The sequence below is a fragment of the Macaca nemestrina genome, chromosome 17 (assembly GCF_043159975.1).
Source record: "Macaca nemestrina isolate mMacNem1 chromosome 17, mMacNem.hap1, whole genome shotgun sequence".
Lineage (NCBI taxonomy): Eukaryota > Metazoa > Chordata > Mammalia > Primates > Cercopithecidae > Macaca > Macaca nemestrina.
Window position 1 is genome coordinate 50,804,774 of NC_092141.1, and position 16,769 is coordinate 50,821,542.

Here is a 16,769-nt window from a genome sequence, read left to right on the forward strand (position 1 = left end):
TTGTAACATCACAATGTGGTTGCATGCTTGTCTTTTGAGCTGCTTTAAGGCAGGGAGCCTCTCTTACTCATCATTAGCTCCTCACTGCGTTGGACAGAGCCTGATACCAAGGGGGCCTTCCGTGTTGGCAGAACAAAGAAATGAATGGACGCATGGACAGACGGAGAGACTAATGCAGCTTGTTGAGACAGGGGCTACAGCTTCACTGATGTGAGAACAACTCCACCCTCATGCCCCAGCCTTTTTCTGGGGGCAGGGGCACATAATAACCTTTTTTCCACACTAAACCTTGCTCACTACCAGACTAGTAGGCCTTAAACTCTGGGAGCAAGTATGGAAATCCCTCCTATTTCAACACCCACTGCCCAGAGATTTTGATTCAAAGCAAGGTAGTACATATTTATTGAGAACCTACTATGTTCAAGGGACCACGGTGACACACTGAGAGGAAATAGCCTCACAGTACTTTCAGAAAGTGCACTTTTAAGTCCATCATTGACATTATCTTCATAAACATCTTTATAAATTCAAGATTCTCTGTGGTTCCTCTGACGGTTCTTTCTGAAAGTCCTCCAGACTTCAACAGTAGTAGAGGGGGAAGTGTGGGCAGCTCTCTAATAAGAAATCTCTTTCTTGCCAGGATACGTGGGGTTTCTACTATATAGGAGGCCCTGGCCCATAGGATTCTTCAGGGCCAAATAAGTCATACTTTGTTCTCATCGCACTCTGACATTTTGTTTAGGGAAAATTAGATTCGAATGGGTGTACGAATCGCCATGAATGAAAAGAGACAGTAAGGCAATCTCATCCCTTTGATGAGGAGAGCCTCAGATTTCTGTCGGCACATTCTCCTTTGGTCATTGTTCAGCACCAGCTGGGCTCAGAGGCACAGGGTCTTGGACAGGATCTGCCATACCCTTAGAGCAAATGGGCTGGGCTGGCTCCACCTCCATGGCATCATTCCTGGGACCAGAGTGAGCTGTTAAGGCTTATGTCTTAGCCAAGCCTCAATGCAAGATAGTCTCACCTCTCTGTCAACACCATGCTTGATCCCAGGATGGGCACAGGGCAGAGGCAAAAAGGGGGCTAGTGAGATAAAGCAAGGCAGCACCGAGTGAGAAGACCCAGCCTCCTAAGAAATGGGAATCTACAGGGCAACAGTTGCCCAGGGGCATCCCGAGGAGGGCAGGAGGCACCAGCAGCACCCAGGACTGTCCATGGGGATTCTGAAAGCACCAATACAGACACACATGGATATTCTCTTAGCCTGGGGCTTGGGAAGCAGGTAGGAGGATCAGGAGGTAGAGAGTCTGGGGCCAGGAGAGGAGCCCTCTGCATCTGGCTAGTTCAGAAAAGTAGGATTGTTGGAGTTGAAGGTTGTTAGAGTTGCTTTGCAGCAAGCTCTTCATTTAGGCCCCCTCTGGGACACCCTCTCCCTCCTGTCTGCCTCCACTACCTGTGTCCTTGGCCCCACCATCTCTGAAGTGACAAACAGTGGTCACTAGCTTACTATGAGGCAATCCAATCATAAGGCATACTCTTTTGTGGCACCAAGAGACCTGCCTGGTACCTCCCTAGAACAATGGAGAGGTGTGTGGCTCTCACAGCTCACTCCTGCTGCCTAAAGCCTCCCTAACCCAAATCTGTCTCTCTCTGCAGTCCCACCCCCTGTACCTGTGCAATGCCAGTGATGACGACAATCTGGAGCCTGGATTCATCAGCATCGTCAAGCTGGAGAGTCCTCGACGGGCCCCCCGCCCCTGCCTGTCACTGGCCAGCAAGGTAGACTCATACTTTACCCTACACACACCCAGAACTTCACCCAGCTCTGGGCTGTGAGAAGACCCTGTGCTCTCTTGTTCCCATGTTTCCTAAGAGTGATATACCTGATTCCCTTGGGTTTCCCTAACCCATGACTGGTCGGAGAGAAGTGGAAATTCACACCTCTGTTCTTTCTCCTCTGACTAGCACCAGCAGGACTTTTTGACCTTCATCCCAGCATGTTCCCCATCCCACCTCCTTCCCATCACTTGGGAGTTCCTGAGTCCCTTCCCCTGCTCTGCACCAGAGCAAAGAAGGGGTCAATTGAAGGGATTTCTTCTTTTAGAAATATACACTGAGCATGTGCAAGAACAGCAGAGATAGGCCGGGCGCGGTGGCTCACGCCTGTAATCCCAGCACTTTGGGAGGCCGAGGCGGGCGGATCACAAGGTCAGGAGATCGAGACCACGGTGAAACCCCGTCTCTACTAAAAATACAAAAAATTAGCCGGGCGCGGTTGTGGGCGCCTGTAGTCCCAGCTACTCGGGAGGCTGAGGCAGGAGAATGGCGTGAACCCGGGAGGCGGAGCTTGCAGTGAGCTGAGATCTGGCCACTGCACTCCAGCCTGGGCGACAGAGCGAGACTCCGTCTCAAAAAAAAAAAAAAAAAAAAGTTCACAATTTTCCCCTGAGATTGCAAACTGGTGGCCCATAAGCTGGGTTTGGCTTGCAGACACGTTGTGTTTAACCCTCACAGTGACTTTTCAATGTGTAACTTAATTGCCACATTTAAAAATTAAAAATGTTTATATAAAAGCTCAGTTTTTGCCAGGCACGGTGACTCATGCCTATAATCCCAGCACTTTAGGAAGCCGAGGCGGGTGAATCACGAGGTCAGGAGATCGAGACCATCCTGGCTAATACAGTGGAACTCCATCTCTACTAAAAATACAAAAAATTAGCCAGGCGTGTTGGCAGGCACCTGTAGTCCCAGCTACTGGGGAGGCTGAGGCAGGAGAATGGCGTGAACCCGGAAAGTGGAGCTTGCAGTGAGCAGAGATCGCACCACTGTACTCCAGCATGGGCAACAGAGCGGGACTTCGTCTCAAAAAAAAAAAAACCTCAGATTTTCAGTTTCTCTAGAAGAAAGCTGCAAAGTACATTGCTGCAGGCCATGGTTGGTAGGAGCTGGGCTGGGGCTGCCCCTTTTCCACAGCTGTGGGCCTTCTCTTTTGCTATGCTCCACCCTGGTCTGCTACCTCACAGGACCTTTAGACCTTTGCCTGTGACTCCTGCTTTAACTAATAATAGCAGTTACTGTTTTCTGTGTGCTCACAATGTGCCATGTGGACGTGGGACAGATTCTTTGTATGTATGATCTCATTCACTTTTCAGAACAATCCCAGGAAAGGTAGGCATTATTATTCTCAATTTGACGTATGAGACAAGTGAAGATCAGAAAAGTCAAGTAACTTGCTGGATGACACAATTAGGAAGAAATGGAGCTGAGCTTTGAATCCAACCCTGTCTGTTTCTCCAAACTAGGCTTAATCTATCTGTGGCCTCCCTTCTAGCTGGAAAACTGAATATATGTGTGGAGTGTAGTTAGATTGTATGTGGCACACATGGGTATGCCCCCAAGGGTGGTAAGAGAGGAGAGTGACACTCCTGGCCTTTGTGCTAGCTTGTTGTCTCAGGCCCAGATCCCTTGTGGATATCCTGGTTCTTCTGGGGGCAAGGAAACCACCTGGATTCTTATCTCATCCCATGGAAGGCAGGGATGTTGGGCAGGATTCTGAATGTGGGTGAAGATATTCACCTGGCCTGGCCATGCTGACAAGGAAGGGGACTCCAGAGGTAGTGGGAAGCAGGGGGTCAGGATGCACTTGGAGGAGCTGGGGAGTGTGGCATCTCTGCAAGGCCGTGAGCCTTCATGGCAGCAGAGTTGTTAGGCTGCAGCACCTGCCCTACTTCTGGATGTTTCATTTCTCTTAACTTACAAAATATGGGCAAATGGCACTCATTTATTCATTTGGTAAACAAGTTCCCAGTGCCTGTACTACATTACATAGTGAGTGTGTGTGTGTGTGTGTATGGTGGGGGGGGAAGAAGGGTTCCGAGAAGCTTTGCTGCTATTGGTGGGAGCTGGGCTGGGGCTGCCCCCTTTCCACAGCTGTGGGCCTTCTCTTTTGCCTGCTGCACCCTGGCCTGCTACCTCCCAGGACCTCTAGACCTTTGCCTGTGAGTCTTTGAGCTACCTCCAATATTTCAGAGGTTCCACAGGCTTACCTCAAATAGTTGGTTTTGTTTTGGCAGGAATTCTATTAGTTCAACATGTTAATACAAGTTATCTCATAAGAAAATAAATTGTAAGTAATAAATGTAGTTAGTTTGGTAGAACATCTGTTCTTCTTTTGAGACAGAGTCTTGCTCTGTCGCCCAGGCTGGAGTGCAGTGGCTCCATCTCGGCTCACTGCATCCTCCGCCTCCCAGGTTCAAGTGATTCTCCTGCCTCAGCCTCTCGAATAGCTAGGATTTCAGTTGTGTGCCACCATGCCTGGGAAATTTTTTTTTTTTTTTTTTTTTTTTTTTTTTTGAGACGGAGTCTCGCTCTGTCGCACAGGCTGGAGTGCAGTGGCGCGGTCTCAGCTCATTGCAACCTCCGCCTCCGGGGTTCAAGCCGTTCTCTACCTCAGCCTCCCAAGTAGCTGGGATTACAGGTGCCTGCCACCACACCCAGCTAATTTTTTTTTTTTTTTTTTTTTTTTTTTGAGACAGAGTCTCGCTCTGTCGCCCAGGCTGGAGTGCAGTGGCCGGATCTCAGCTCACTGCAAGCTCCGCCTTTTGGGTTTACGCCATTCTATTGCCTCAGCCTCCGGAGTAGCTGGGACTACAGGCGCCCGCCACCTCGCCCGGCTAGTTTTTTGTATTTTTTAGTAGAGACGGGGTTTCACCGTGTTAGCCAGGATGGTCTCGATCTCCTGACCTCGTGATCCGCCCGTCTCGGCCTCCCAAAGTGCTGGGATTACAGGCTTGAGCCACCGCGCCCGGCCTAATTTTTGTATTTTTAGTAGAGACGAGGTTTCACCATGTTGGCCAGGCTGGTCTCAAACTCCTGACTTTGTGATCTGCCTGCCTCGGCCTCCCAAAGTGCTGGGATTACAGGCATGAGCCACCATGCCCAGCCTAATTTTTGTATTTTTAGTAGAGACAGGGTTTCACTATGTTGGCCAGGCTGGTCTCAAACTCCTGACCTCCAGAGTTCTGCCTACCTTGGCCTCCCAAAGTGCTGGGATTACAGGCATGAGCCACTGCTCCCAGCCGAACATCTGTTTTTCTTAAAATGTGACTCATGAGAGGTATAAGGGAAAGATGGGGTCTTAGGGGAGGAAGAATTTGGAAACCACTGATCCCCTGCAGCTCTGCTTTGGCTTTTCCTATTCGTGCCAATGGTATTGTCACCAATGACAGAGCTGGGGCTCTCAAGCCAGATAGCCCTGGGCTTGGAGCCTGGCTCCTCCACTTCCCCTCAGTGTGACCTGGACTTTTTTAGCTCACCTCTCTAAGCCTCTATTTCCTCATCTGTAAAAGGGGAATAATAATGGGACTTATAAGTAGTTAGGAGGATTTAATGAGACAGTACAGATGGAAGCTTTTAGCCCCATGCCACGTACATGGTAACCACTCAATAAATGATTACAATTATCATTACCGTCATCATCATTGGCATCATCATTCCGTGCTTTTGTAGTTAACAAGGTTGGGGTATTTTTCCTTCCATTTGTTTTCTCGCTTACTCTTTTCTGAAACCCTCACCATAATTCTTCTGGAGGCTTCCATTCTTGTCACCACCCCACTACCCCCTCCACCCTCTGTCCAGTCACCCAGATTGGTTTCTGTTTCTTTATTAGCAGCTCCACAGCCATCCTGGTGATAAGCCGGAGTCTTATCACCTTATGCCTGAACTCGTGCACTGGCCTTTTGCCTGCTAGAAGGAGCTAGATCTGGAGAAAAGCAGATGGGTGCAAGCCCTGCCTCTCTTACCATGGAGGCCACTACCTGGTAGTAAAGAACAGGCATTCTGAAGGCTGAGGTCCTGGGTACAAATTCTGCCTCCACTGCTTCTCAGTTGGTAACCCTGGGGAAATTATTCAGTTTCTCTGAGGCTCAGTTTCCCAACTCAGAAGTGGGGCTGATGACTGTCTTATAGAGTTGAGGAGTAAATGAAATCACATGTAGGAAACATGTAGTATTAATAATAGTTGACATAAGAGCTGGGTGTGGTGGCTCATGCCTGTAATCCCAGCACTTTGGGAGGCTGAGGCAGGCAGATCACAAAGTCAGGAGTTTGAGACCAGCCTGGCCAACATGGTGAAGCCTCATCTCTACTAAAAATACAAAAATTAGCTGGGTGTGGTGGCGCACACCTGTAGTCCCAGCTACTCGGGAGGCTGAGACAAGAGAATCACTTGAACCCACGAGGCGGAGGTTGCAGTGAGCCGAGATCACACCACACATCACTGTATTCCTGCCTGGCGACAGAGCAAGACTGTCTGAAAAAAAAAAAAAAAAAAATTAGTCAGGCCTTGTGGCGTATGCCTGTAATCCCCGCTACTTGGGAGGCTGAGGCAGGAGAATCTCTTGAACCTGGGAGGTGGAGATTGCAGTGAGCCAAGATTGCGCCACTGCACTCCAGCCTGGGCAACAGGGTGAGACTCTATCTCAACAATAATAACAATAATGATAATAGTTGATATAATAGTAACTAATAGTTAAGCAACACCGTGTGCCAGGCACTATTATAAATGCTTTGTGTGGATTCGTTTATGTAGTCCTCATAACAACCCTATGGATTAGGTCCTGTTATTATCCCAGTTTACAGAAAAAAAAAAAAAAACAACAACACAGAGTAGTGAAGTGACTTGCCCCAAGTCTCACAGTTAATAGTTGGTATCAGAGCCAGGATTCAACCCTAGGCAATCTGGCCACTGGATCTCAACAAAGGTTATATTCCTTCTCCTTCCTTTCATCCTTCACTTTCAAGCCCAGAGGAATCTCACCTTTGCTACCGAATCTTTCCTGACCAGCCCAGGCCCAGCCAGCCCAGTAGGAGCAGAAATCCCTCCCTGGGGGCATGCCTCCAGCAGGTAGGGTGTCTGTGCATGCTTTCAACACCATCTAATGCTAAGTCTAGGTTTCAGGGAGGCACATGATGGGTGGAGGGAGAGGCCAAAGGTCCTTCCTGTCCCCACCCCTACCTCAAAGTAAGCAGCCTCACTTTTATCTGCTTTCTATATTGAACATATGTGCCAGATTGTCTGTGTGTGTGTTGGTGGAGGGGATAGTAGAGGGGAGAGCCTTCTGGAGTGAAAAAAGGTGTGGAAACCTCTATTTCTATTCCTTTGTGCTCTAGAATATTATTATCAGCGTTATAGCTTTATGTATTTGCCTTGTCTCCACAACTATATTATGAGCTGTTTTGGAGGGCCTGGCTTTTCCTGGCTTGGTGGCCTGGACACGGTAGGTGTTTCAGTTTTGATGAGCAGAAAATATATAGGGACTCTTGTCTGGAGAGGAAAATCTAAGGCCCAGAGAAATGCAGCAGTTGACCAGTGAGTCCTGCAAGTAAGAGGCAGAATTGCCAACTCACTCACATTGTTCTCTCTGTAATGGCTCCTGTTGCTAGAGGCTGTGGCAGCCTTGCCTGCTGCCCCTAGGGCTGGCCAACTCTGAAGCTTCCAAAGAGCTCTCTGGATTCTTTCTAAAACTGCCTTCCTGTCCTGAGGGCCTGCCTATCCTCTCTCTGCTTTCCAAATTCCAGTCCTCAAAGAAGTACTTTTTTCCCTTTTTGCCTCCACTTACTTTCTCCTGCAGGTGGACAGGAGGCATAGATAGCCCTAGATTGGACTGCTACCTGTCCCAAATCTTGCTTTTTATTCCTAGAATTCTGGACACAGGGACCCACTGCCTGAAAGTCCTGTTTGTTTTCCCCTGTTGGCCAATGCTCTGGGCTCTTTGATCACTTTTACAACTTTGTAATTATGGGCGGTAATGGGCTGGAGTGTTTGAATGTCACAGTAATTGCCTTCCACTGTTCCTACCCCAATTCTTCAAAGAGAGAGGGGAAGGGAAATAACAAAATCTCCAAAGAAGAAAATCTTTGCCCTTCCTCATGCTCTTCCAGGCCAGGGTGGGTCCAGGGTCTTGTTCTAGGGATGTGAAAACCGAGGCCTGGGAGTCCCAATTCTGTGACTACTGGGGTGACCTCTCCTGTCCTTTGGCCAAATCCCTGGAATAGGAGATCACCAGTAGGGTTCCCTATCAGGGATTCCTTTTCCCCTGGTACTTCTCCCATACCCTTGTTAGGAGGGTTCTGAAGACTGGAAAGTCTCTACCTGCCTGGAGTAGCTTAGATGGGGTGGACTTCCTGGGAGGAAGTGAGTAGGGAAGACGGAAGCCACGAACCTCTCAACTCCTTCAGCACTTCCATTCTGGAATTGACGGGTCCTGTGAATTTCCAGTCAATTAGCCTGGTAAGCCTGGGCCCTAGGCTGGGCCTAGCTCCTGGGGGAGGAAGGAAAGTTACCCTCCTGACTAAAATGGGGCCCCACTTGAGTGTCTCCTCTGCCTGCAGGCCGTGGGCTCTGAGTGGCCCCCTGGGCCCTGCCACTGTCTGGGGAGTGGAGAGCAGGGAGCTGGAGCAAGGAGAGGAGCTGCTCCCAGCCTGCCTGGCAGGAGACCTGCCCTGACAGGCTCTCCCTGGGAAGACAGGCAGAGATCAAAGTGCTGAGCCTGTGAGTAAGTCCCAGCACTGGCTCTTCTTGCTGCCACCACTACTTGCAGGAGGGTTAACTCCTTCAATGCCTGTGGGAAGACCCCAGAGACTTTGGAGGGTGGGGGCAGTGCCCAGGGATGTAAAATCACAGCCTGACGCCATTAGAAGATGAACCTTTGCCCTAGGGAGGAAGGCTGGAGGGTGGCTGTGCTGGGCTGGGAGGCCCCAGGCCAAGGCCAGGAGCAACTCCTCACAGTGCCTGTTAGTTGTTTGCTGTTGTGCCTCCCCCCTCCCCCCACCTTTAGCTCTTATCTTCCTTTCCTTACTCCCCTCCCCACGCACACCCCCTGGATTCCTGCTTTTTGTTCTCTTTCTGGCGCTGCTATCTGTTCTGCCTGGTTGGCTAGATTCTGCTTCCTCAAGCTGGCTCTTGGAGCCTTTGGTGAACATGCACGTGTGCCTGTGGGCACTTTCCCCTGTAGCTGCAGCAGCCGCTGGGGCTGACCTGACCAGTGGTGTTGATCTGGGACTAGCCCTTCGAGTCCCTCCCCACTTTTGTCTCTAATGCTGCCCTAAGGGAGAGGACAAAAGATAAACCACTGGACAGGGACTCCTCTAAGTCCTTGAATTGGAGCCAGAGAAGGACTCGGCAAAGTAGAGTGTGGCAGGGAGAGGGAGCCCATGAGATGGGCTGAGACTGGGGCTTTGTGATGGCGGCCTTGGGTGAGAGTGCTGTCCCAGGCTCTTAGACCTTTGCCTGAGCTGGGGAGATGCCCTGCAGGCAGGGCTGGGCCCTGGAAAGCCCAGCTCCCTCTGAAGGAGAGCTCTACTTCTCTGCTGTCCCCTTCTTCCTCTCTCTTCTCCTTCTAAGGCGTGCAGGTCACTCCTGCTCTTGGTGCTCACACCTCTTAGTGAAGGCAGGCTGATTGTACCCTGAGGACAGGAGCTGTGTCTTATTTGTCTTTTGTCCTAGAGCCAGGTCCACCACCTGGCACCCTGTAAACCCCCCTTAAGGATTTGTTCTATTACAAAAGGAAAAACTAGATATTATCCCTTGAAGGCAGTGGGGACCTGAGTGAGCTCAGGAGGCAGAAGAGGAGATCCTAGACCCACTGATGCCTTGCATAGGTAGATATGAGTGTGCAGAGGTGTGGTGTGGGCAAAATCCTAGGAAGGGATAGATGTGTGAGGGGTGAGGCTAGACCGTGGGTGGGCTCTATCCTTCCCTGACCTTAGCCCAACCTCTACTGTGTGCCTCTGCAGGCCCGGATGGCAGGTGAGCGAGGAGCCAGTGCTGTCCTCTTTGACATCACTGAGGATCGAGCTGCTGCTGAGCAGGTACCCAGGGACATTTGCGTGTTCAAGGAGGGGGCTGGATGGAGGAAGATAAAGCTCTCAGGGGAGAGGGAAGGGCAGGGAGAAGTCACAGCAGTCCTGTGGGCACTTTCCCCCTGTAGCTGCAGCAGCCGCTGGGGCTGACCTGGCCAGTGGTGTTGATCTGGGGTAATGACGCTGAGAAGCTGATGGAGTTTGTATACAAGAACCAAAAGGCCCATGTGAGGATCGAGCTGAAGGAGCCCCCAGCCTGGGTAAGCACACTAGACCTCCAGACCTTGCCCTGCACTATCCCTACTTTGTCCTGTGGCAACTCCCACCAAAAGCCCTTAGACTCCTGGAACTGAGAGAGATCCTGGAAACCCTCCAGTCCAACTTCATCCATCAGCTGTGTGCCTCTGGGCAAGTTTTCCCCATCTTTGGGCCTCACCTACAGAATGAACAGATCAGGACAGATGAGTTCTAAAGTTCTTTACAGCTCTGTGGCTTCATGGCATGGAATAGCAGAGCCAGAATGAAACCCTGGTCCCCTGATCCACGAGCCCTGGTTGGGGCTTCTCTACTGGCCAAGAACCTCTTCCAGCTGCTCACTGGCAAGAAACTCCCACCTTGCAGAGGGGTCCCTTTCTCTTTTTTCCCCAAGCACATGGGTTTTGAGATAGTACTTCTCCCAGCTGACATCCGGAAGACACTCTGAGTGCCCTTGGGTAGGGAGGGCCCACCTAATCCCACTTGCAGGTTCCTCCCTATGCCCTCAGATGGAGGACTCAAGGGAACCTCCAGCTAGCTATGTGCCTCCCGGGCCTCTGTGTTTCCTCCCGAATTGGAAGTACGACCCTCTCTTCTCCTCCTGGAAGTAAGGCCCTTTCCCTCTCTGCTCACTCCCCAGCCAGATTATGATGTGTGGATCCTTCTGACAGTGGTGGGCACCATCTTTGTGATCATCCTGGCTTCGGTGCTGCGCATCCGGTGCCGCCCCCGCCACAGCAGGCCGGTGAGCAGTGTGGGGTCTTTGGTGGTGGTGAACGTCTGCGCATGTGTGGGTGGGTGGGGAGAAGGAAGGAGTACGTGAGGAAGGCACCTTTATACCTGTGAAACCATTTACATTGAAATACCCCAGCATCTGTCTTTGTTGATTTCCAGCAGCCTCTCCTTATATTACTCAAACATTCAAAAAGTACACCAGGTGCTGAGGGTAGTACAGTGAACAAGATGACAAAAAACCCTACCCTCAAAGAGCTTTTATTCTAGAGGGAGAAAACAGACAATAAACAAACTAAATAAGTAAAATCTATAATGTTTTAGATGGTGGTGTGTACTATGGAGAAAAAATGATAATGCTGACAGCAAAGTGGGAAGGGAATGTAAGGGAATAGGGTTAATTTTTTTTTTTTTTTTTGAGACAGAGTCTTGCTCTATCGCCCAGGCTGGAGTGCAGTGGCATGATCTCGGCTCACTGCAACCTCCACCTCCTGGGTTCAAGCAATTCTCCTGCCTCAGTCTTGTGAGTAGCTGGGACTACAGGTGTGCGCCACCATGCCCAGCTAATTTTTGTATTTTTAGTGGAGATGGGGTTTTACCATGTTGGCCAGGCTGTTCTCAATCTCTTGACCTCGTGATCCACCCGCCTCGGCCTCCCAAAGTGCTGGGATTACAGGCGTGAGCCTCCGCGCTCGGCCAGAACAGGGTTCATTTTAAAAATCAAGTCCAGGGAAGGCCACATTGAGAAGATGGCATTGCAGCAAAGATCCTAAATGGGAGAGGGAGTGATCTGTGCAGGTATCTGAGGAGAAAGGGATCCAGGCAGAGAGAACAGTAAATGCAAAGGCCTTAAGGCAGAAATGTGTCTGGTGTATCTGAGGAACAGCATGAAGGCTGTGACTGGAACAGAGTGAGATGGCAGAGTAGCTGATGGGGGCCCAGTTATATTGGACTGTTGAGGCCATTTATTTTTTACTGTGGGTGAAACAGGAGCCACTGGAGTGTTGTGAGAGAAGGGGCATCACGATCTGACTGAAGTTTTAATATGATCATTCTTGCTGTTGTAATGAGAATAGACTACAGGGAAGCAAAGCTGGAAACAGAGACACCAGCTAAGAGGCTATTGCAGGAATCCAGGTGACAATAATGGTAGCTTGGATTAGGAAGGTGGCAGTTAAAGTGATGAGCAATAGTTAGGTTCTGGGTACATTTTGAAGGCCAAGCCAACGGATTTAGTAATGGATTGATTGTGGGGTGTGAAAGGACTCAAGGATGGCACCAAGATTTTTGGCCTGAGCAATTAAAAGAATGGAATTGCTATTTGCTGTAATGGGGAAGACGGGGAAGACAGGTATGTGGTCGGAGATTAACCCATGGTTAAGAGGATGAGGCATGTAAGTTTGAAATGCCTATTAGATATCCAAGTTGAAATGTCAAGCAGCAGTTGGATAAAAAGTTTCTCATGGGTCATCAAAGGAAGAAAAGCTAATGGTATAAGCAGGTGGGTGGCCTGCACCACCATACCCGGCTAGTTTTGGGAGGGCTTGGCATGCTTGGCAGAGCCACATATGAGCTCCGAGGAGACGAACTCCCAAGGATGTTCAACTGGCCATGTAATCTACCTGAGTGACTGGGAACGGAGTCCAAGCTGGGGTCTAGAGAGGGAGGGAAGGGGAGCCCATGCCCCAATCTGACATGCCCCAATCTGAGCCTCATTCCTCTTCCCAGGATCCACTTCAGCAGAGAACAGCCTGGGCCATCAGCCAGCTGGCCACCAGGAGGTACCAGGCCAGCTGCAGGCAGGCCCAGGGTGAGTGGCCAGACTCAGGGAGCAGCTGCAGCTCAGCCCCTGTGTGTGCCATCTGTCTGGAGGAGTTCTCTGAGGGGCAGGTAAGGCAGGTCTTGTGATTCACCTCCATGACCAGCCTGGGGAGATTGAAGCTGGGGGAGGGGTGGGCAGGCCTAGGGTCTGGTATGGGTACCCTGGCTACATCTGTTTCCCCATGTATCCTGCATGAGGCAGAGATCAGGGACCAGCCTGAGGTTTGGTCACTTTTCTGACCTTCCAGTGAAAGAGCACTATTTTTTGTTTAGAGTGTACCACGTGCCAGGCTGCAGTGGTGCTTTGGATGCATTATCTCATTTTAGACCCATGGCAATGAAGGGTGGGGTTCGATTCATTTATCTTCATTTTACAGCAGAAAACTGTCTGTTACGAAATTTGCCCAAAGTCATGCAGCTAAGTGCAAAATCCAGGTCTATGTGATACCAAAGCTCATACCATTCCTATTCTACTGTGAGGTCTTTTACAAGTAGATAATAGCAAGAAGGAGAGGCCTAAGGGAGTTGGGGGATGTTCTGATTCCTGGCAATTCCTATGGCTACAGAAACCTTTGGTTTGGACCCCCTCTTTTTCTCCAGGAGCTACGGGTCATTTCCTGCCTCCATGAGTTCCATCGTAACTGCGTGGACCCGTGGTTACATCAGCATCGGACTTGCCCCCTCTGCATGTTCAACATCATAGGTAGGAGGTGGGCCAAGGGCTCCCCCATGTGTAGGCAGACAGATCTAGAATGTGGCTTCCCTTTGGGAAAGGGTTGCAGCCGTGAAGCTGGCGAGAAAGCAGAACTGCCACCATAGTTGTATAGGCTGTACACTGCTCCAGAGTGCCTCACTTGAGGTGAAGGGTCATTCACAATGTAAATTTATTTGTTTGTTTGTTTGTTTATATTTTTTGAGACGGAGTTTCGCTCTCATTGCCTAGGTTGGAGTGCAAGTGTGAGTGCAGTCTCGGCTCACTGCAACCTCCTCCTCCTGGGTTCAAGCGATTCTCCTGCCTCAGTCTCCCAAGTAGCTGAGATTACAGGCATGCACCACCATACCCCGCTAATTTTGTATTTTTAGTAGAGATGGGGTTTCTTCATGTTGGTCAGGCTGGTCTCAAACTCCTGACCTCAGGTGATCTGCCCACCTTGGCCTCCCAAAGTGCTGGGATTACAGGCATGAGCCACCACGCCTGGCATGTAGATATCTTTATTATTGTAAAAATTATTTGTATTTCATGGCAAGTTTGTTGATTCTAAATCTGGCCATTTATATGTTTATTATTCCAATTTTCTGGCAATAAAATATCATATTCTAACAAAATCAGTATGTTAAGATAATTTTATAAAAGATGAAAGTGAAATAAATATCTTGAGAAAAGAGACCCTTTTTCTAAGGTACCCATGGGTGCCCTATGGGCTAGCAGTGGCCCTGGGTGAAAGAGCTCCAAATGGCTGATGGGAGGATGAGGGATTGATGCGCACAGTGGCCCTCCCCGGGCAGACAGCCTGACTGGAGGGAACGAAGGAGTCCCAGAGCACAGGCAGGTTAGGCACGTCCTTGGTCCCCCAAACTCTGAGCTCACAGGCTACCCAGGGTCAAATAGATTAGCTACAGCCATGTCTTTCTGTAGGTTTGTAGAGTTAAACATCTGTGCTCTTGGTTCTTTTTTCCAGAGGGAGATTCATTTTCCCAGTCCCTGGGACCCTCTCGATCTTACCAAGAGCCAGGTCGAAGACTCCACCTCATTCGCCAGCATCCTGGCCATGCCCACTACCACCTCCCTGCTGCCTACCTGTTGGGCCCTTCCCAGAGTGCAGTGGCTTGGCCTCCACGACCTGGTCCCTTCCTGCCATCCCAGGAGCCAGGCATGGGCCCTCGGCATCACCGCCTCCCCAGAGCTGCACATCCCCGGGCTCCAGGAGAGCAGCAGCGCCTGGCAGGGGCCCAGCACCCCTATGCACAAGGCTGGGGACTGAGCCACCTCCAATCCACCTCACAGCACCCTGCTGCTCGCCCAGTGCCCCTACGCCGGGCCAGGCCCCCTGACAGCAGTGGATCTGGAGAAAGCTATTGCACAGAACGCAGTGGGTACCTGGCAGATGGGCCAGCCAGTGACTCCAGCTCAGGGCCTTGTCATGGCTCTTCGAGTGACTCCGTGGTCAACTGCACGGACATCAGCCTACAGGGTGTCCATGGAAGCAGTTCTACTTTCTGCAGCTCCCTAAGCAGTGACTTCGACTCCCTAGTGTACTGCAGCCCTGAAGGGGATCCCCAGCGAGTGGACATGCACCCTAGCGTGACCTCTCGGCCTCATTCCTTGGACTCGGTGGTGCCCACAGGGGAAACCCAGGTTTCCAGCCATGTCCACTACCACCGCCACCGGCACCACCACTACAAAAAGCGGTGCCAGTGGCATGGCAGGAAGCCTGGCCCAGAAACTGGGGTCCCCTCGTCCAGGCCTCCTATTCCTCGGACACAGCCCCAGCCGGAGCCAGCTTCTCCTGATCAGCATGTCACCAGATCCAACTCAGCAGTCCCTTCGGGGCGGCTCTCTAACCCACAGCGCCCCAGGGCCCTCCCTGAGCCAGCCCCTGGCCCAGTTGAAGCCTCCAGCATCTGCCTCAGTACCAGCAGTCTTTTCAACTTGCAAAAATCCAGCCTGTCTGCCCGACACCCACAGAGGAAAAGGCGGGGGTGTCCCTCCGAGCCCACCCCTGGTTCTCGGCCCCAGGATGCAACTGTGCACCCAGCTTGCCAGATTTTTCCCCATTTCACCCCCAGCGTGGCATATTCTTGGTCCCCAGAGGCACACCCCTTGATCTTTGGACCTCCAGGCCTAGACAGGAGGCTACTACCAGAAACTCCAGGCCCCTGTTACTCAAATTCACAGCCAGTGTGGTTGTGTCTGACTCCTCACCGGTCCTCGGAACCACATCCACCTGGGGAGGGGCCTTCTGAATGGAGTTCTGACACCGCAGAGGGCAGACCATGCCCTCATCCACACTGCCAGGTGCTGTCGGCCCAGCCTGGTGAGTTTTCAGGGGGAAGTGGATGTGGTAGGGAGAGGAGACTAGAGCTGCATATTTCAGGACAGGTGAAGTCAGCCAACAAAGGGTTGATGGAAGCTGAGAAGGATACAGCAGAGGTGACAACCAAAATACTTAACCATCAGGACAGCATATCATGCTGACTAGAGTGCAGGAACATCCCAGCTCTGCCAGGTGCTACCCCTTTAGTTGGCAGATCACAGAGAAGTCCCAGGGAGGTGCTGGTGTGGCTGAGGCATCAGAAAGGCACTTGGAAGGCTGGGTGTGATGGCTCATGCCTTTAATCCAAGAACTTTGGGAGGCTGAGGTGGGTGGATCCCTTGAGGCTGGGAGCTCAAGACCAACCTAGCCAACATGGTGAAACCCGGTCTGTACTCAAAATACAAAAATTAGCCGGGCATGGTGGTGGGCACTTATAATCCCAGCTACTCGGGAGGCTGAGGCAGGAGAATCGCGTGAACCTGAGAGGCGGAAGTTGCAGTGAGCCAAGATGGTGCCACTGCACTCCAGCCTGGGTAACAGAGTGAGACTCTGTCTCAAAAAAAAAAAAAAAAAGAGGCACTTGGAGTGGTCTGGGGTAGCAGCTCAAACATAAGTGTTTCTATATTTTAATAACTGGTTTAGTTCTACCAATGCTCACAGCTCAGTATTAGTTCTAAATACAAAGAAGGCCAAGAAGTGTTCCTTGGGGAGAGCTATAGTAGAAATAATTACACATAACCATAATACGAGGCTATATAGGAAGAGCTATGTGAGTAACGAGAAAAAAGAGAGAAACCACAGGTGGTCCCCAGCAGCCCTGTACGGCCTTAGGTTTTCTTCTCTTCCCCTGTGGTAAAACAACAGGAGGACTTCCCTTTGACGCATCATGATTAATAAGACTGACCTTAATTTCTTGGGGATTCAGTGCATCCCTATACTATAACAAATGGTGATCATGTAAATTCTCAACTTTAACATGGTATTTACTTGCCCACATATCTCTCTTTTCCACCCAGGACCTTCTACCTTCTACTCTTCCCCATCTTCCCCCATTGTGCAGAT

General features: G+C 50.7%; 1 protein-coding gene across 2 annotated transcripts in view; it reads left to right on the forward strand.

Annotated features, from left to right (window-relative positions):
* LOC105476821 (ring finger protein 43) overlaps positions 1-16,769 on the forward strand; it is a 73,540-nt gene that overhangs the window by 46,263 nt on the left and 10,508 nt on the right. The window contains exons 1-9 of one of the 2 annotated variants that reach the window (XM_071082870.1): positions 14-210; positions 1,660-1,782; positions 6,805-6,907; positions 9,799-9,873; positions 9,993-10,124; positions 10,760-10,864; positions 12,580-12,741; positions 13,273-13,375; positions 14,352-15,707. In XM_071082870.1, the coding sequence (XP_070938971.1) occupies positions 14-210; positions 1,660-1,782; positions 6,805-6,907; positions 9,799-9,873; positions 9,993-10,124; positions 10,760-10,864; positions 12,580-12,741; positions 13,273-13,375; positions 14,352-15,707 (2,356 nt within the window). Of the gene's footprint in view, positions 1-13; positions 211-1,659; positions 1,783-6,804; positions 6,908-9,798; positions 9,874-9,992; positions 10,125-10,759; positions 10,865-12,579; positions 12,742-13,272; positions 13,376-14,351; positions 15,708-16,769 lie in introns of those variants that run through there. The other variant, XM_071082871.1, reaches the window with a different exon arrangement.